Here is a 20493-nt window from a genome sequence, read left to right as displayed (position 1 = left end):
CTGAGGTGTAGATTAACTCTGTGAGTTTAAATGAATTAGGTTTTCTTTAATTTTTAGATTGTAATAACCTGGAGAGGATACGGTCAAAGGTTTCTGCAGTGATGATTGTTGCATTTGAATAATTCAAAATCTGTCAGGTCACTGAGCAAAGTGAATATTCCCAGTGTTGACGTCACCTTTATTTGCCTCACCTTTTTATTTGCCTCACCTTTTTATTTCTACTGAATCATGCAAAGCAACGATTGTAGGGACTGAAAATGTAAAACAAACTTTGATGTTCATGTGTTTATTGATCGATAGGACACATGTAGCCGCTTCCAACATCGTCTCTGCTGAACTCACCGAGGCTTTCCGGAGGCGGTCCGTTTTTCCAAAAAAGTAGGCATCTTCAAAGGAGGAGGTGCTTCCCCGCAGCTTTTCCGACAGGTTCCTGTAGAGGCGCTTGGCGGCGCTCGGTGACGTTGGCCCACCAGGACACTTCCTAGTCTGGGACAACTGCAGGTTCTGCATCTGTTGGGTCATAATGCCTGGGAGATGTCTGCAAAAGGAGGGATGGAGAGAAGTTCAATGTCTCCAGGGAATAAAATGACTGAAGACATCACAGGCTATAAAGATCAGCCTGTTAAAGAAAGGACAGAAGAAAAGAAGGGTCAAAATTAGCTATATAATGCTAGCATTTAAGCTAGCATTGATGGGTAACATTAACATAATCCAAAAAGTAGGGTAAATAGTTTTTAGGTCAAAATTAGTTAAAAGGCTAATGATACTTACTAAGTGAGATTATCATAATTGTTTATGCTAACATGCTGAGAAACATCATAACTTAATCCATTCAGGAAGCTAATTATGGTTTGTTAAAATTAGCTAGAAAGCTAATGTTAGCTTAAATGCTCCCATTACGATGATAGCACCTAAGCTAATGCTATCAAGATTGTTAGGTAACATAATCCAAAAAGTAGGGTAAATAGTTTTTATGTCAAAATTAGCTAGAAAGCTAACGTTGGCTTAAATGCTGTTATCAAGTTTGCTTAAACAATGAATACCTGAAACAATAGCTCACTTGAAACATCAGTCAGTAAATAAAAACAAACATTTGTTTTAGTTCCTTTTGAGGTTATCCCTCGGAAGCACTGACCTTATTCCCGACAAAATCTAAACAAAATGAAACAAGAATGTTAAATAGTTGTCATGACAAAGCCATGTCAAGAAGGCTTTTAAAACCTGAATGCTGGGCCTGCAGTGACAACGCTGGGGTAAATACGATCTGTGTGACATCGATATTTCAAACAACATCGATGCTTTGAAATGTGAAAATATACCAGTTGGGTGTTTCTTTGAAATGTGACTTTAAAAGGACTAAAGTATTTTTCTTTAATCACGGTGTTACTGATTGAGGTTGCAGCTCCTTCCTCTCCACAAAGGTCAGATGTTCAAGCTGCTTCTCCACATGAACCCGCTGACCTTTGAGGTTCTGACAGGAAAGACCTGACCTCTCCTGAGAAGCCGCACGGTTTCTGCTTCCAGTAACCTGCAGCTTTAAGGCCCTGCACCGGCGGAGTCCAACAACACAATCAACATGGCTGACCTTTCAACTGACATTACTGCCCTTTCTACAGACAAATGTTTGCTTCTCCTCTTTTTTTTTTTTAAATCCACATTTAACTTTTTGCAAAACAGGGATGTAAGACCAGTCTGTCGGTCTGTGACTGCCTCCAGTTGGGATAAAGACGGGAAGATTTTCTAAGCTCTTCATTGTCAAATTAGATACAGCAGCTGGGAAATTATTTACAGACAGGATCTTTATTTAATCTGGTTTGTGTTTGACTTGTGTGTTACACCTCACCACATTGACGAGTTGGTTGTGTGAGCTGTGACTAAATATGAGACCATTCATGCAGCATTTAGGCTTAATCCCACTGGTAGATGTTCTGCATCCTGAAGACCAAGAGACACAACAGACAGGCTCAGGGATAAAGAGCAAAACTATAGATTTGGATGTTTACCGGGGAAAGCGGTGAAGTATGGTAACTGGAGGAGGTTTAGAGATCCACTGCTCAGGTAGACACAATTTATGATGGGAAAACTATTAGTTGCACAGTCCACAAATCCGGCCTTTTTGGAAGAGTGGCAAAAAGAAAACCAATTGTCGTCAACGAAAGCCACAAAACATTCTGCTGGAAGTTTCTCACAAGTCATGACAGAGACTCAACACACAAGTAGAAGGCGGAGCTCTGTTTAGATCAGACTCAAACTGCTCTTTATGGACTACGTACAGGTCATTTCTTTCTCCCAGAAATAGCATTCAGAAGCGCCCGGCTCCTACACGAAAAAAACACAAAGTCCCTTCTGGAATTCTGCATTATTTTTCTTAATATCGCAGAACAATTCAAGTTGTTGGATCTGCTTTCAAAAGCTGCTGGGCATCGACGATGGCAGAACATAAACCAATTCAGCTTCGCCTTTGGAATCAAACCGGTTAGACGTCGCCTTGTTCCCTGCTTTTTCTTGTTACGAAGTGGTGCGTTGAGCCAAATAAGAGAGCTCTTGTTCCTCGTCCCCCACCCACAGCTCTTTGCATACTCATTATGTGCGAAGCAGCTGCTAACAGCGTCGCGGCTGCAGGAAACACACCTGCAGTGTGTCGGCAGTCTCGGGCTCCACCTGATTGTTGAGCACTTGGCCCAGCGGGACGTCGGCTTCGGCGATTGGCTCGGCGCATTAATGTTGCAGTCGTTACATAAGGCCTAATGGCTCCGTAGTAAATCTGCTTGCAAGCAGAGCCACATTAGCGAGGGTGATTATGTGGCAAAGCTGCTAACAGCTCATTTTCAGCGTTCACAGGAAATTTGATAAGCAATAAAATCTACTGATGAACCAATAATCTGCTACAATAGGCCTGAGGGTAAACATGTTTTTGTGTGTGTGTGTGTTTTCCAGCAGTTTTAAAATGATAAGACAAAGATCATCACGAGGGACAGGAAGCCTGCCTTTTCCCAACTTCAGAGGTTTTTCCTATCGCATTAGGAAGAATCAATAGGTCCAAAAATGACACATGAGATTTTACAGTGCTTTATTATTCATTAAACAAAGACTAAACAAAAGCCCAGTGAGTTGAGTCCACCTCATAGAACTATCTTTAGCAGCCACATATTTTTGGTCTACAGTTTCCAGTGAAAATATCTTAGTACCCTTGAAATAAGAACAAACTAACTCACAAGTAACCTTTTTGGTAGATGTAGCAGCTTATTTTAAGTCAATACTGCCTTAATATTAATGAAGAAGAGTTACTTCCAGTGGCAGATTATTTCACTTACAACAAGGTAAAATTGTTTTGTTTTAAGTGAACTAATTTACCAGTGAATCTAGCACTTTTTCCATGAATATTAAGGAGTTGTTCACTTGGAACAAGCTTCTAATGTTACGTGTGAGTTTGTTTTATTATTTCAAGGACGCTAAGATATTTGCACTAGACACTAAATTGAAAATACTTAAGATTTTGTGAGTCTAGAGGAATTTTGGGCCACTTATTGTTCTAACCTTGCTTCAGTTCACTGAGTTGAAAGTGAACCTCTGGAGCACACGTGAGAGAAAACAAGTTTCTTTAATCTTGTACGTGTGCTGAACTGCTGCCTGCACTTGCGTAGCGCTTTATCAGATCCGAGGACTCCAAGATGCTACACCTCAATCACTCTTGCACGCACACACACATTCACACACTGATGGCGGTAAGCTGCTTTTTAGCTACAGCTGCCCAGAGGAAGACTGACAGAAGGGAGGCTGCCATTTTATCTGTACCATGGGCCCCTCTGACCACCACCAAGCCTTTTGCTAAGGGAAACAATGGCAAAGTGACAGAGAGACGGATTGGGGGTTTGAACTGGCAACCCTCAGGCTTCAGGATGAACCTCCTGCTGCCCAGAAAGTAAAGCTGATCAGTGGATACATTTGTGGATTTTTTTGGTAATGTTTGAAGATAAAATGGAATACGATTAGAAATACAATGAAAATTGGGTAACTTCCATTGACTATGCTTTACAAAAATTACAAAATAATGGGTTGATTTGATTGAAATATTTTTATATCACAAACTTCAGGACTGTCTTCCCTTGAGAAAGACAGCGATGCTGCCACCAGAGCAGAGCTTACTTAGCGTCGACAGCTATTGATGCTCACCGAACGAGCGAACCTTAGATTGGTCGTGTAAAGCCAAGCTTATTGAGACAACAAGACTTTAGGAAACTCCATTAACTCATTAAAAAACAGGACTTTTCTTGTTCCAGTTCTACTGGTTATAAAATGTTAAAGAAAAGAGGCTTTTTATTTATTTATTTTGATTCAAACAGGTAACAAAGTGCATCAAAATATGTTAGCTGGACCCTTTTCAGGCTTAAGAGGATGAAAACCGAGATGCTGCTGCAGATTTAATTTTCTAATGTGTTGTTTTAGCGGGAAGCTGTGAAAAGACAACGAAAAGGACCCTCTTCAGGTTCACCAGTAGCTTATAATCCGTCCACGCATGCCGAAGTGTGCAGAGAGCAGCTTTAATCACGCTTTCTGAAGTGAAAACAAGAGAACGAGGGACTCATCCTCCCCCGACATCCAGCTGAAGGGAAAACACGACCTCGCCGAACTGAAAATGACATTCAGCCGAAACTTCTGAGAGCGTCTCCTGTCCTGCGGCTCCAAGCACGGAGAGCGTTTTTATTTTATTTTTTATTTTTGTTCCACTCCGCGGCTCTGATGGTTTCCGCTCAAAGCGCGGCAAAAGTCAGATGAGAACCAACCAGAGCAACAATTACACACTCCACTGGGTCCATCGGTAGACAGGGAGGGATGTAAGAGTATGATGGAGACACACGCACACACACACACACACACACGCATCCACTCAGCGGGCTCCGAGTGTTTGAGGGGGAAGTAATCGACCTTCGGCTGCAGAAGAAGAAAAAGACAGCAGCGATAATGAAAGCTTCGCACTAAAGAACATCGAGTTCGGAACTAGTAGTTAAGACTTTATTACATTACAGATGACAAAATATTTGAAAAGAGGCAGCCAGAAAAAAAGGCAGTTTTTCTTCTTTTTCTTTCTGGCAGAAAAACTGCCAGATAATATTTGTGTATTTTGGAGCTTCTCCAAATCCACACCTCAAATGTGAACCGTTACGGCTACATAGCTGCTTTTCTGTGGATCCTCACAGAACCATATTAATTCAAAACAAATGCATGCGAGGCATAAAGGACAAATGTTGTCACAACGACGTGCTGAAGGCAGCTTGTCAGAACGAGCAGGAGCTTCTTAAAGAGACAGAGGGCCGATTTTAAAGGCGTTAAATAGAGTCTTTAAGTCATGTTTAATACATGCAGCTTTAGGAATTTCTTTTAAGATTGAGTTGTTCTTTTCTACAGGGCACTCTAGAAGAATCTTAAAGAGTCAAGGAGACAAAGGTCACTTTATTAGAGACTCAATTCGAGCATCTTAGGAATTTAAATATAAAATATGTGCTAGGCTAAATTATGGAGTCTGTTTCAGCTCAACAGCTTAAATTAAGCCCTCTAGAGAATTTGTCAGAATACAAGAACATGGAGATCTCAGACAAAATGTGATTAGGACTTTCAACTCTGAAAATCCTACTCAATGCCATTTCCAATCGGGAGCTTTTTATTGTAGCTGTGTGATCTCCTGGCAAAATAAGCAGCACATCGATCCAGTGCCGCCTGGCTTAGAGGGAGAATAAATTCACAGTTTGTTTTCTGTCCCTTTTTGTCAATTTTTCCCTTTTGGAACATCTCATTATCTTCCAGGCAAGGCTCCAATACTGCTGAGGAAGCATCAACAGGCAAACCGCTCTGGAGGTAAAAGCAAGAACATGCCCACTTGCACTGCAGAAGTTAATAGCACAGAGATGACAGGCCGAAAACTCAGCATAATAATGATTTTCCCGCCATTATGGAAACACGAGGCTTAATGGAGAAACGTCGTTTTGATGACGTGCTGATTGCTCCCTATCAGAAAAATGTATTTGTAGGACTGAGAAGTCTACAGACAGAAAGGAAAGAAAAGGAAAGAACTTGAGTTAAAACTGCATCACTGCAGAAGCCGCTGTTAGAGGTCACCGTTTTATCTTAAGATAACTTGGATGGATAATTAAGGCAGCCGCAGATCACAGATGTGTGTGCTGGCTGCAGTCTGCAGACATCCCATAGTCATGAAACAGAAGCCGTCTGCAGCAGCTCAGATAACAGCACGGTTTATCTGCGGGTCAGCAAGGTGAGGGCTAACAAACACTGCACATGTAAGCATACACACACACACACACCTCACAGACACAAACTCACAGTGCAGGTGAACACATAGACAAGCGTACACCTCAGATACATGTCAGAGACGGTAGCTTAATGGTTATGACTACACATTTGTCTCTCCAGCTTATGCTCACAGCGGGGGGGATGTAAGTATTTGATGTACTATTTTTTTAAGTTACAAAGAATCGAGAGGTTTGCAATTTTAACTTCAAAACATCTGCAAATGTGAGACAAAATCTAAAATAACCCCCAAAAATTCTTAAAATTACATTGATTTTTGTATTAATTAATTTCCTTTGTTTGCATACAATAGAAAATAGAAATTTATACTTGGTACATTAACTTTTTTTTTTTTAAATTATAGAGGTCAGACTTTTTCTGTAATTTTTGACCAGATTTGGACAATCTGCAAGAGGGATTTTTTTTTTCTCCAGAACTTCATAGCGTCAGGGTAACTGTTAGCCTGGCCATGGCCTTCCTGTGCAATTCTTCTTAAAATAAAATTCTGGCTTCCAGCACAGTCTGGGGTTCCTACCATTGACTTGGATTGTCTCCGACAGATTTATTTATTTATTTATTCTTTTACCGAGTCAATCAGAGAATTGAAGGAGAAGATATTTAATTTCTGGCCCGTTTTTAAATTGTAGTCTGCATGTTTAAGCAACGGCAGTGGGAGGAAGCGAACAAAGCCGTTCGGTCCGTGTCGGCCACGCTTCCAAATACTGAACTAACATTAACAGCCATCTTGTTCAGTTCGGCACGTCTCCTCTTCACAGTGGAAAACATTACCGGGCAGACAGTTTCTGGCTCTGTGTTCTGGGTCATTGTAAAGCTGGAAGACGATCACGCTTGATCGTTGGGATGGTGTTCATGGAATTTCACTCTTCAGCCTTCTTCCTCCAATCACATCAGCTGGAGTTTATCACATAATGTACTATTTTGGTCTCATCTGACCCCAAGACCTTCTCCCATGCCTCCTCTGGATCATACAGATGGTCATTGGCAACCTTCAGATGGGCCTGGACATGTGCTGGCCTAAGCAGGGGGTCTTGCACGCAGTGTAGGATTGTAATCTGTGACGACGCAGCGTGTTACCAATGGTAACCTTTCAGATTACGGTCTCAGCACTCTTCAGGTCATTTATCACATCACGTAGCTCTGGCTTCATCCCTCACATTTTTAGAGAATGGAAAAGAGATTGACAGTCATTTTCAGTGTCTTCTATTTTTCTAATAATTAAGTCAGCAGTTATTGTTTTCTCACCAAGCTGTTTGTCTGTTAGCCAATCCCAGCCTTGTTCAGATCTACAATTTTGCCCCTTAGACAGGTCTTTGGTCTTGGTGGAGATGATGGAGTCTGACTGAGTAAAGTGTGAACAGTTTTCTTTGATGCAGATACACACATTCAAACAGGTAATGAATGGAGGGTAGCAGGGCTTCTGCATATTATTACTGTTTTATCCAGAATGAAAAGAAGAAAAGCTTCAGAAACCTACAGGATGTCATAAAGGAGTGAATAATGTGAATAGAGGGATTTATAGGTGTGGAATAAGACATTAAAAACACAAAATTAAATGCCAATAGTTCAATTCATTCAGAAGCGTGTCATTAAAATGTTCTATTTTTTTCTCTGTGGGCATAGATCCATATTTATATTTCCAAAAAGATATATATTACATTTTATGAAGTGTCAAATATTAAAAATCAGCCTTTAGCAAATGTTTCATGCTCAATTAAATGTTCAAAAACAAAACGGTTGATAATCTTTTGTAGAGTTTAAATTGTTTAATGTTCATCTATGAATTTCTAACCTACAGCAATTTAGTTTGTGGGGCTAAGATGGAGGTCATCTGGTCTGTAGACCAAATGGCCCACAACTGATCAGAAAGTCAACAGTGATGACTTGAAACCTGACCTGGACTTGTGAGACACCGTATCTGACGTGAAGAAACCCTGAGAGTTTCTAAGTGATTTTAAGGTTTCCCCTCTGCCTGGTAAAATAAAAATAAAATAATAATAAAAAAAACATCTTCTGCATGTTTTCTGGTTGTGACTCAAAGATTTTACATCAAACGTTCTCTCTGGCTATGTCGTCTTTGGTTATTCTCAGGAATTAATCTATGGAAATAAGAACTAATTCTGCCTTTGTGAAGCTGCTGGTAGAGAGCGAAAAGATCTAATTTCAATTATTTACCAAGCGACATATCAACACACCACTGGTTCACAGCTTCACTTCCTAAGACTTTTTCTGCATGAGTTACTCTGGGGTCAGAATTAGGTGGCTCAACAAATAAATTGAAAATGCTCCAGTAGACTAAAACAAAAAATTTAAAAGATCTCCACACCAATCAATAGAAAAGTTCATGAACAGATGTCTATCAACTGCCTGTCTTTGCCTTTAGAGAGAGAGGTGTTCTAAAATTAGATTTTCAAAGAAAAAGTGAAGGACGGTGAATAGAAAACTTCATATAAAAAAAAAAATGCCTGAAAGGCTTCAGATCCATTTGTGTGATTCGTGCTGAGGAACAAATAATCCAGCCTTGAGATGTTCCAGCCTTTGGGAGATATTAGAAAAAGTATAACTCCAGAGAAAATGTTGTGATAACTGTAAAAGCAGAGAAATCTACAAAATATAAGGTGACAAGAAGGATCACAGACAATAACCTAATCAATCCACCCAACCGTCAATCAGTCAATCAATCTGAACTAATCCAATCCAGCCTGGTGAAGGTCAAATACATCTTTATTGTTTTCTTCTTCTCTGTTAAACATAGTCCACAAACCAGTGCCATTTTCTTAGATTTAAACTGTTTAAACTACTTTGAATAATCAGCTGAGTTCACTACTATTTGATAACTAGGATGTATGGATGATTGGACTGAAATGATTTTGTTGGAAAGTGCCTGGAGACGACATTTGTTGGCACCATGCAAATAAACTGAACTGAACTGCTTCTTCCCAGTCGGCCATGTTTGTTTACGTTGACGTTACATAGGAGTTTTGCGAGATTTCCCATCGGACGTCTGAAATGTTGGTGAGTAAGACCGGTTTGTGCGTAGCGCGTTACCCCACACACATTGTAGGACCGAACCTGTTACACCTAAGACTTTCTAACGTCACGTGAGCGCTCTCTCTGGTTTTGAAAAACAGTCCACAATTTGAAAATCTTGCCACGTGAACGAAGTGTATAACATGGGAAAAGAAAACCTTCTGTGTGTGATGGTGACTTTTCCTGCCCCTTTCCCCCCCATGCTTGGTGTCAGCCTCCACAAATACAACCAGGCCTTCCTCTAAGTTTCTGGGTTTAATGATTCACGTCGCAGCGTCTTTATAGCGGCCGCTTGTTCTCAGAAAACAGCTGTGCAGTCAGGATATAAAGACGTGTCCTCACAAGACGAGGAATAACCAGACCCCACACACACACACGCACACACACACACACAGCAGATCCCTCTGATTGGCTCTTTGTGTGCTCACCTAAAGCGCAGCTCAGGTCAGCAGTTTAACCTATTCCCCGAATCAAACCGGGAGGTAACCATGGCAGCAGATGAGTAGGGTTAAGTGGGCTATTGGCTCAGGCTGAATAAGGGCACAAAAAAAATCTGTGCTCCTGTGAATAATTTAAACACAGGAGCATAACAACAGCCAACAATCACCCACTGACACCAAGGACATATGGGACTGCAGCATATACACCAAGTTTTCCCTCCAATTTGAGATACACTTGCAGTGTAGCGTTTCCCACCTGGAATTTCAACATGGAAAAGTCTGGACACCGCAATGGTAACATCTCAGCAGCAGCAACTACATCCACAATAAAAACAATTTTAAATAAATAAAATAAAAATAAAAATCCAGCTTCATTGCAAAAACTCATGTTTTGCCACCAGTCTTCTGTGTTTTCAGTGTTCAGACATCTGTGAATCAGGACAATCCTGACTGAGTGTAACTGGACTTAAATCTTTAGTCCTAGCTTTCAAAAATGACACGAACCAGACATCTACAGCAAATAATTCTGAAATGTCTGTAAAAAACATGAAAAGAAAAAACACAAAAAACCAGCTCTTTGAGGACATCCAGTCAGCTATTTGACCAAAGATTACAGATACGATGGCAAACTGTTTTATTTAGCTTGTTTGTTCAGCTGAACATCCTGGCTTTGTAAAACGTAACTCAAATTAAACTGCAATCTTGTAATTACCGATGCATCTTTTTTTTTTTTTTGTCCAGGTCAAACACAGAGAAACAAATCACTACATGAAAGAAAACAAAAAACATCCTAGTGAATTATTTGTTACAGCTCCTCTGACTTTTCTTGAACTCTTTGCGGACTGTACCAAAGCTAACGTATTAGCCGCCCAAATGTGGAATTGTTTGGTCATTTTTAAGTTTTTGTCCAGAAAATTCCAGTTGGATTGACATCTTGAATGGTTTGTCGGCCATGTTGTTCCGTGTTTCCTGAAGTCGGAGTGCTCTGATTGGATGAGAGAAGGTCCAGCTGTGTATTTCCTGTAGATGTCCTGACCTCCATCTGCCCTGCTTCTGTACCTAAACTGTTCTGATCTGTGGCTGTGATTTCACTTTTCACCTACGATGTTTAACACCAACAAGTACTCCGGCACCATTTCTATGACTTTTCTCATAACTTTCATCTAAACTATCCACGTTCCATGACTTGTTTCTAATCAGACCTCTGGATCTTTGTTCAGGTGTTTATGTTTTTTTATGTTGTTGTTGTTATTTGGCCCTATTTCCTGTCAGCTCCCTCAGAGTTCCTCCAGAATCGTGTCTGTTCAGTCATCCTTAGGCTCTGTTATTGTTCAATCTCCATTTTCGGAAGATTGCTTCAAATCTTGATGCTCCGATGCCTTCCTTGGTCCGTTGGACGTTCCCATGTTGCAGCTTGAACATTTAGTGTAGCTCACGCTAGCTGGGAATATCCAACTTATTTTTTTTCCTTTACACCCAGTGCAGATTTACCTTCTTTAGATATTTCCAGCTGCATCTATCTGTCTGATTGGCTTGATGTTTCCCGTGAACATCTTGTTAGACTGGTGTTAGCATTTGTTTCAGAAATTCGGCTTAATTCCTTCCTTCAAAAGGTATTCAAGGTGATTTTTTTTACGAAGCGAGAACGTTCAGCTGCTGATTCAAAGTTTAGAGTCCTGTTGACCGAATCTCCATCAGGGAGACAAAATCCCCATATTTTCCTTCACCAGGACTTCCATAACATGTCACATGGCTTCTGCACCTGAAAATAAACTCTAAGAAACAGCTGCATTTTATTTTAACAGTGGATATTCCATCACCACACGCAGAACACTGTGTTCTTTGTCTGATTGCTCACATTGAAATGATGCAGAGATGACAAATAGAAAAGGTTGTGCTGCTGACGCTCCGGTTCCCTTCAAATGTAAATCACCGGAGTGCACCACAGCGGACGAAAAGCTATGTCTCCACAAGTGAGGATGAACTTCCTCGCCGCCAGCGCGGCAACAGAAGTTTGCACTCTGAGTAGCAAATGTGTGTGTGTGTGTGTGTGTTTGTGCGCGCATCAGTGTGCGTACGCTCACCTGTCCAGGCTGAGCGAGGATCGATAGATTCCTGTGGGGTACAGGGGCTTCAGGTCTCGGATCAGAGCATCTCCTGCTGTCCTCTGGTTCCACCGCTGAGCCAAGCGGGAGATCTTACTGTCCGACCTGACGCACAGAAACAGGGGAAGAGACGGGAATCAAATTCCGACGGCTTCCGCCCTCTTCGCATTCACTTCCCCAGACAGAAAGGAAGAAAGCTGAGACCTGACAGGGTTCTTTCAGATTCCTAAGGGGAAAAAAAAATGTTTAAAGAATCTCCCGCCAGAGACACTAAAGGATGAATTCAGATCTCAACAAGTGTCTTTGCGTAACAGGTGCAACCCGCGCTTCTGACAGACTGCTGCAGCTAACCTCCCCCGCCCCCTGCCCAAAAAAACACCAGCGGACTTGATCCTCTGAGGGTCCTACGGCAGACCTCACCGATGGTGTTTTAGCTCCACACACACACACACATACACCTGCTCACTCAGAACTCAGTTTGCAGAATCGGACCGATCCCGGCTTGAATCCTCTCCAACTTCCTCCCATACTTACTGTAGGAACCAGCCGGAGGATGAGCAGCAGATTTATCCCAGCGCTCCAGCCTCCTCTGCTGGGTTAAACCTCTCAGACTGATGCCTCCCGGCTGGTCCCCCGACGCTCCGGATCATCTCTGCAGGAGGAGAGGAGTCTCCACAGCGGGTCCGGAGCGGGAGCGAGCGCTATCTATTCGCTCCTCGCTTTGGAGCTCTGGCTCAAACACCTGTTCGCCGGCGGGTGCATCGGCACGCACACACACACGCCTGCCCGCCCGCGCACGCACACTTTCACACACACTCTCGCAGGGAGGGGAGCGAGTGAGATGGAGGAGGGGCGGCGGAGTGAAAAGGCAGCGAACAAAAGGGGAAGAGCGAGGGGAGGTGATGGTGAGAGGAGGTGAGATCACCGATGCTCCAGAGGAAGGAGAGAGGAACGCCGCAGCAGGAAAGACAAATAAGGGGAAAAAAAGAAAAAAAAAAAAACAGACTGATGTTACAGTAAAAAGGAGCAGAGCGGCGGAAACAATGAAATCTCTGAGGCTTGATTTATTTATTGTAAGACGAGAGTATCTTCAGACAGTAAGATGTGAAACGAATAAAGTTGCAGCTGAACATGCTTAGGAAAATACGAGGTGCCGTGTGTAAAGTTACAGAAAAAAAAAGTAAAATTCTGAATAGGGTAAAAAAAAAAAAAAGTATGATACATGAAATAAAATAAAAAAAACATTACTTCAGAGACAACTTTCCTGCAAGCAGTGGAGATTATGCTTTTGCCATGTTTTTTAGTTTGACAACTAAATATTTAGCTCAGACTTAAAGATTTAGTTGGGAACTAAAAAGTTTGTTCTCAAACAAAATATTCAGCTTTCAAATTAAATATTTTGTCAACATGACAAATATTTAGTTCAAATCTAAATATTAAAACTAGTTATTTTAACTAGTTTTAAAACTAGTTAAAAGTTTTAAAACTTTACCCATAAGCTAAATATTTAGCTTCTGCTAAATATTTAGTTTTCAAATTAAATATTTAGCATTCTAACTAAATATGCAATTTGAAATCTGAATATTTAGTGTGAAAACTAAACATTTAGCTCAGATTTAACTACTTAGTTTGGAACTAAATATTCTGTTTACAAATGAAACATGTAGCGTTCTAAATCATTTGGAAGCTAAACATTTTTTTTAATTAATTATTTTAAAAAATTTTTGATTTTTTTTTTTCAATTAGATATTTAGTTTGGAACCGAAGGTATTTTTAAATGTATGAAAAACATGGCAAACATATGACTTTGATAAATGAACTCCCATCTTTTTTCTCTGAGAGTGCTGTCAATCTTTTACTGTGTAACTTTACTAATTGTAACCAACACAGGAAAACACCAAAAGTAATACTTAAAAAGAAGAAGAAAAAGACAACAAAAAAGTTTTTTTCTTTGGAAGAAACAGGCTTTTCTGCAGGTTTAGGTGATCCGTTTGAAGAGATGGAGATAATCTAGGAGAGCTTTCTCCAGTTTCTGAGGATTCAGACCTTTCCCTCTTCCTGGGAATGTTTACACCAAGGTTTTGGAGAAGAAACGCTGACCGGTACAGTACAGAGAGTGACTCTTAGGCACCCTGTAAGGAGTACTAGAGTCGACTACAAATGACTATCAGCAAAAAAAAAGAAAAAAACAGAAGAGCTTTTACAAAACAGAGCTTTTCGCCACTGCTACAGGTTGGACTTTCTCGTAACGGCTTAGTGTCTCTGATCACGACTCTGTTGTAAAAGGCGTCAAGTCCTGGAAAGGAGAGCGTCTGGTTTTGTTGAAATGACTCAAAGAACTGGGGAGATGGATGTCTGCTTGTCCTGCTCGAGATGTTGCCTCTACAATCTGATCCTGGATAAGTGGAAGATAAATGGGACAAAGTGACACTTGAACCGCTTCGACAATAGCTTCAAAACGTCTCGAGGATCACACTGGACCAACTTTCTCTGGGAGGTGATGCAGCGAGAAACATGAGAACGGACGGGTAACATGAAAAAGAACAAGAAAAAAAGCACGTATAACACATGAAAATTGCGTTTGCTCAAACTTATTTGTATTCGGTGGAGAAAAAGCTGGTTTTAGGTTGTTTTTTTTTGGAGCAAACGAACACGAAGCCTCACATCCCAACATCAGACTCCTTCTTCTTCCTAATGATGTCTGCACCGCTATGATCGTTAGCTTTTAACCAAACAAAAAACAAAAAAGAAAACACAGACACCAATTTATACCGCTCACAGGACACCAGACTTTGTTGCTGTGATTCAGAGCAAATGAGCAGAAATTCCTTTTAAAAAAAGCAGCTTTGTTCCTGCAGCTTTTCACACGCCCTTCACAACAAACTCACTCATCTTTTCAAGGTTCTCAGAAAAGAGGATTTTATTCATATTTGAGATTTTTTTTTTAAATGAACCTAATCAACAAATAGACATGTTGTTCTTTTTTTTTAGAGAACATGTAAATTGGTCGTGTTTGTCCGGTTAAGAGTCCGAAGTTCTCTCAGGTCTCAGCTGCTGGGTGTCAGACTGTCCCGTCCTTCAGACTGAGAATAAAACACCTCCAAGCAGCAGCAGCTTCTAATGATGTCCCTCTCACCTTCACGTGTTTCTGAGCAGAAATCTCGTCTCATTCAGCTCCTGGAACTTTTGGTGCGCAAGGACTCGAAACATTTGGTCAAAATCGCAACTCTTAATTCCAATTTTTATGCAGCCACCATCGATCCTATACAACCTAATTATGTTTGGATATAGTTGAGAGAAAGTCGCTTTCTCCACGCAAGACTCGGCGTCGCTTGAAAACAAAACCAACCACCGAATTTCATAGAGGATGACAGAGTCCTTCAGAATAAAATTCTCCTTTAGTCGTTTATGAATCAGCTTGGTATAATAACGTGTTTTATATCAAGCGACGAGACGGCAGCTGTGATGCGTCTGGCGGTCTTTTATAATACGTTTTATTTTACTAACAGGCTTTTACGGACATGCCTTGTAAAGCCGAAAAAGCCAATCCGGATCATCCGGAAGCTTTTCTTGTCATCCAGAACTTCAGCACACATTCCTGAAAAACTCCTGTTTACGAAACCCACAGTTCTGTCCTGAAAGACGCGCTTCATTTGTTAAAAATAAATAAACAAAATCTTGAAAACCTTTACCAAATATCTCTTGTTGAATGTGAAATGTCTAAAATCTTTCATCCACCCTCTGTAAAGTAAAATGAGTCATCAGACCCTCGGAAGAACAAAAATGAAAACATATTTTAGCCTGTTAGAGGTTATTTTTTTAAATAACCGGAAAGTTCAAATTTATGAATAGAATAATTTCAATGCATCTCCATTAATGGAGATTTCTCCAGGCAAAAATACTCTGCAATATCTACAAAGGTTTGTCTTAGCTATGAAGAATCATGCCTGAGCGGAGTGAATAAATAACAGCATGAATGAATGGGAACGGCCTGCTTTGACAAACACCAAATAGATCTACAGAACTATGTATGTTTCATTTATTTATTTTCTTTTTGCTTTTAAAAAGCAAAAAAACCGCTCAGAAAAAATCATTTTTCTGAGTGGGAGGAATGTAATAGAAAAGTAATCAGGCAAATGAGTGAATTTTTTACGAACCAGGAAATGCATTCAGAAGTGATTACACCACAGGCATCTGATGCCGAAAAGTGTGATTTGACTTGATTGAATAGTGAATGACGCAAAGGTTAAAGGTCAATAAGGTTAAAAACTAATAACCAATCAGGAGCCTGCAGGGCAGAAGCGTTAGTTCAGCTTACTTTACTGACACCGGATCTGACCCCACTGACAAAGTTTTTACCTCTGTTCCACGAAGGCTACGGTTTTGAACAGTGATGCGGTTTCGCACCTGCGCCGTGTTCACATGGCTGCTGCGTTTTACGGAGCCGACCCGAAACAGGTCAGCCAACCCTGCAGCAGGTCCTGCAGGAGGCCGTCGGACAGCAGAGACCGTCTTTGTGTTCATTTATGAGGCCTGGAAGCTGGACGGGAGTCTGTTGGTGCATCTGTCCGTCTTATCTGCCGCTCCAGCTGCTTCGTGTAACGAAGACAGGATTGGATTATCGAAGGATTAGTTCCATTTACTGATGTGTTGTTTTTTTTTTTTAAAGCACAGGATGATATGTGTGAGTGACATCATGTAAACTGATGATTTAATTATTAACTAGAACGATTGCAACAAACTCTGGAGTTTGAAGATGTCTTAGGATGTTCCAAAATGTCTAAACTTCACCTTTACTATAATTAATTTACACAGTATTGCAGCTGCATCACCCGTCTTTGTAGCAAAGGTCTTTCGATGACTTCATGCCGCCCCAAGTTTAGTATGCAAAACGGCTGCCAAGCATGTGACAAAAATAAACTATTATTTAGCACATAGCTAGGTCAAATGTTCCTTTAGCGTTGGATTGCATATGCTGTTGATATGCACCTTGCTAACCGTTGTCTTATCACCACAACAAACAGCAAATTCTACATCTCCAACCACAATGTTGACCTTTTAATGATCTCCATTAAAAGCAGCATTTGGCCTGAAAACATTGTCGATATTGTTAAGGATTATTTTCTGGAAGAAGAACGGCGACTGGAAGAGGCGTCGCTTTATTTACAGCGCTTGATTTCTGTTGAATTCTTTCTTCCCTCTAAAAGCCACAAAATGATATTCAATTTACTGCAACACGGCTCATTTCTCCCTCCCCCGACTGTCCAAATACGAGTACATTTCCCTCTGCTGCACCCTGTCCCTACAGTGGAAAACTACCACCGCCGTTGATCTACAGAGACCTAAAGAAGCACTTCGTACAAAAAAAAAAGCTTGGATTTCTGATAGAAAAACATTATCTCCCATCTCATCTTGCTCTTCTGCTGCTTTTATTACAAATTTTATGAGGCAATTTGGGAGTTAGCGAGCTTTACTTGGTATTCCGCCTCCATAGTGAGGCTGAGACAGCTGGTGGAGGGGCACAAACCATACTTATCTACAAAAAAATAAAAAAATAAAATAAAAAATTGCACACTGTAGCGTACAGATGTGACCCTCCTGGTGTCATTGTTGTGGTAATAATCTGGTATGGTCTTCTAAAGGGTATTTCTGCATCACGATGCAGCACGATTACGCTCTGCTTCTCTGGATGCGGCGTGACCTCACGTGCTCCAAAGAGAAAGTGCGCCTGCTGCATGCAGGACGCGTTTTATGTAAAGTCACGTGTTTATTAAAGTTTATAAAGTAGATGGGTTTTCTTCATTCGTTTCTTTGTTTCATCAGTTTTTATTGTTTTTCCTCCCCTTTCTTGTTCATTCGATGTTCCTTCTCCTACTTCGCCTCAGCTCTAAGCTTTATGGTTTCTGCTAAGAACTGGTTTATGAAAGAGCTCAAAATGTTTGCAAATGTTGAGACCTGATCCCGAGTGATGTTTTAATAAAAAAAAAAAAAAAAGGCAGACAACGTGACTGATGCTAAGCGTTTTTGTTGCAGTTCGTGGTGAGAGCGAATCGTTAAATCCAGAGTCTCCTCCCTCTCAGATGGTTCTGCTGTCACATCTGCAACCTTCCTGTTTTTTTTAATGTATTTTTTTTATTTTTTTTGCATGAATCTACGGCTGCCGCAGCAGGAACAAAGCCACCAGACAATAGTTCACTTTGACATCACAAACATGGAACAATGAATGCTCTGGCATCCTGCCAGCCTCTGCTCGGATGCAGCCAGTGGCTCATTGGCTGCTGCATTTTGTTTCCATGGTGCCCAAAGCAACAGGTGAGGAGGGAGCAGAAACAGTTAAACGTCCCCTTATAAATATTTACTGATGTTTTTTTTTTTTGTTTTTTTTTTTCATTGTTTGTTCTGCATCTCTGGTTTTCTGGGAACAAACAAGCTGGAAGAATTACTTCAATCATCTCTTGGGCGAGAAGCGCTATTTTTATGAAAACATGCGTCACATTTTATGTGCCACTAAACGGGACGTTTTGAGACTAGTTTGACACCTGAGGCACGTCTTAACACATCCAGCTGGCTGAAACATCTGCAGACGGTTAAAAGAGCTGACGGAAAACAAACGGAGGACAGAACGTAATGAGAAAAAGATGGCGGCGGAGAGGCAAAGAAGCCAAAGGAAAATGTTTGCGAAACGGCGTTGATCAATGCAAAACATAAAGAGTTTTATTTCGCTTTGCAGAACCGAATAATATTGGCGTACATTTGTAATACGTGCTGATATTTTATGGTCAAAGAAATAAAAATAAGACAAACTGAAAACTTCAAACTGCGTTTGGGTGGCAAGATGTCAGCGGTGACAGCAGAGAAGCAACAAGAGACGAGTACCAAGACCATTGAAGTAAAATAAATATTCATAACACGGAAACAGGTTGAGACGACATCTACTCTTCCCAAGAGAGGACGTTGCAGCGGGTTCACCCCACAGTAGGATGCCGAAATACTCCGAAAATAAAAAAAATAAAATAAAAGGTCAGGATCTCCATTTGAGGTTCTGTAGGCCTCAGGTGGTTTCAGTGTTAAAGTTCATGACTTTACAGTTTAAAAAAAAAAAGTCTGAAAAAGTTTAGCTTTGTGATGGAGAGGTAGAAGTGCAAACTCACTTTTTTTCCTATATAAGAATATGGCAACTTGGATATGCAAATGAAGCACAAAACTTTCGGAAAGATGTATATCAGAACCAGATTAGAAATGTTTGGCCATAACGCACCGTGTTTGTTTAAAAAAATCAATTAATTAATAAAAAATAAATAAATAAAAAACATCTCATTATGTACAAGTGAAAAATGTCATGAAAGCGTGGGTTGCTTTTAAAGTTTGACCGCTGAAGCCGCTTTGGAGGGAGAGAAGGAACGGTAAGCCACCGCAGCTCGACAATATCAAATTAAATTCATGAGATCGTTCGACCGAATTTATGTTTCTGTGTGAAGTTAAGATACGAGATTGAAACGGATGAGAGTTTAGTTGTTTCGAACGGATCCCCTGAGAATGTGGCCCTGTTTCCCATCGGTGTGCAGTGATCCGGTTCTGTAAGTCGTCGTGTTTGTTTGCAGTCTTCGTACTCGAGGAGTTCTGCAGCAGCACACACACACGCACAATGACTAAGAGAATGAATCGTTGCTCTTCAGCTCCTCTCGCCTGTTTGTTTGATCCGATCAGGCGTTCTCGTTGTCACGACTCTGTAGTTCAGCCGGGAACACGCTGCTTTAATGGAGATAGTGTGTGTGTGAGTGTGTGTGTGTGTGTGTGTGCGTGCGCGCGCGTGTGTGCGCGTGCATGTGTGTGTATGGAGGAGTTTACGAGTGAGTGGGAGTTTTCCTCGGAGGGAGGGTGACAGCGAGGAAATGACTTGCATCAATCACAGAGATGCTTCATCCCCGGCTTCCTGCCATCCCGACGCTCCGAGCTGCAGGAATCTCGGAACGAACCATCAATTGACGGAACTGAAAGAATTCAATATGGCTGCCGATGATGATGATGATGATGATGATGCTGTTGCTGCTGCTGCTGATGATGATGAACTCCTGAGTCTCAACTCTTCGGAGCCAATTAGAAACTAATCAAGTCACTTTGTCTCCCCTGAGGAACGCCGCATTCGCACACCATGAGATCCGCAAACATCAACACGTGTTCATTTGTATATTTATTTATTCATTCATCGAAACACAATTTTTTTTATCGTTTTAGCACAAAAGGGAGACATTACATTGTAAAACAGCTCAACGTTTCTCAGAAACACCTCCCAGCCCTCACAATAATTATTCTCAACCCTAAACTCCACCCACATAGATCACCTCTAATCTTTATGGCCGCCACATAACACTTTAGTGATGCGAGTCACAACATTAGTTTAGTAGTGCAAATATGTTATTACACTACAAATAAGACGAACGAACTTAAAAGTAACTTTTCAGAAAAATATAGACCCTCTTTTTAAGTAAATAACTCTTCAATATTGAAGAGAAAGTGTTAGTTCTGTTGGCAGATAAATTAACTCATAACACGGGGAAAACGTCTTGTTATAAGTTAAATAATCTGCCAGTGAAGTT

At 40.9% G+C, this 20493-nt stretch overlaps 1 protein-coding gene across 5 annotated transcripts in view; it reads right to left on the bottom strand.

Moving 5' to 3' along the window:
* The window catches only part of ankfn1a (ankyrin repeat and fibronectin type III domain containing 1a), an 81496-nt gene that overhangs the window by 32742 nt on the left and 28261 nt on the right, over positions 1-20493 (bottom strand). For 3 of the 5 annotated variants that reach the window (XM_016678080.1, XM_016678079.1, XM_016678078.1), the window contains exons 7-8: positions 11876-12001; positions 343-538 (exon numbers count right to left, since the gene is read on the bottom strand). In XM_016678080.1, the coding sequence (XP_016533566.1) occupies positions 343-538; positions 11876-12001 (322 nt within the window). Of the gene's footprint in view, positions 1-342; positions 539-11875; positions 12002-12100; positions 12210-12430; positions 12774-20493 lie in introns of those variants that run through there. The other 2 variants (XM_016678081.1, XM_016678083.1) reach the window with 2 other exon arrangements.

The sequence above is a fragment of the Poecilia formosa genome, unplaced genomic scaffold, assembly GCF_000485575.1.
Source record: "Poecilia formosa unplaced genomic scaffold, Poecilia_formosa-5.1.2 Scaffold173, whole genome shotgun sequence".
In the NCBI taxonomy this organism is placed as follows: Eukaryota; Metazoa; Chordata; class Actinopteri; order Cyprinodontiformes; family Poeciliidae; genus Poecilia; species Poecilia formosa.
The sequence above is the reverse complement of the archived record's forward strand: the minus strand, read 5'-3'. Positions and strand labels throughout refer to the sequence as shown.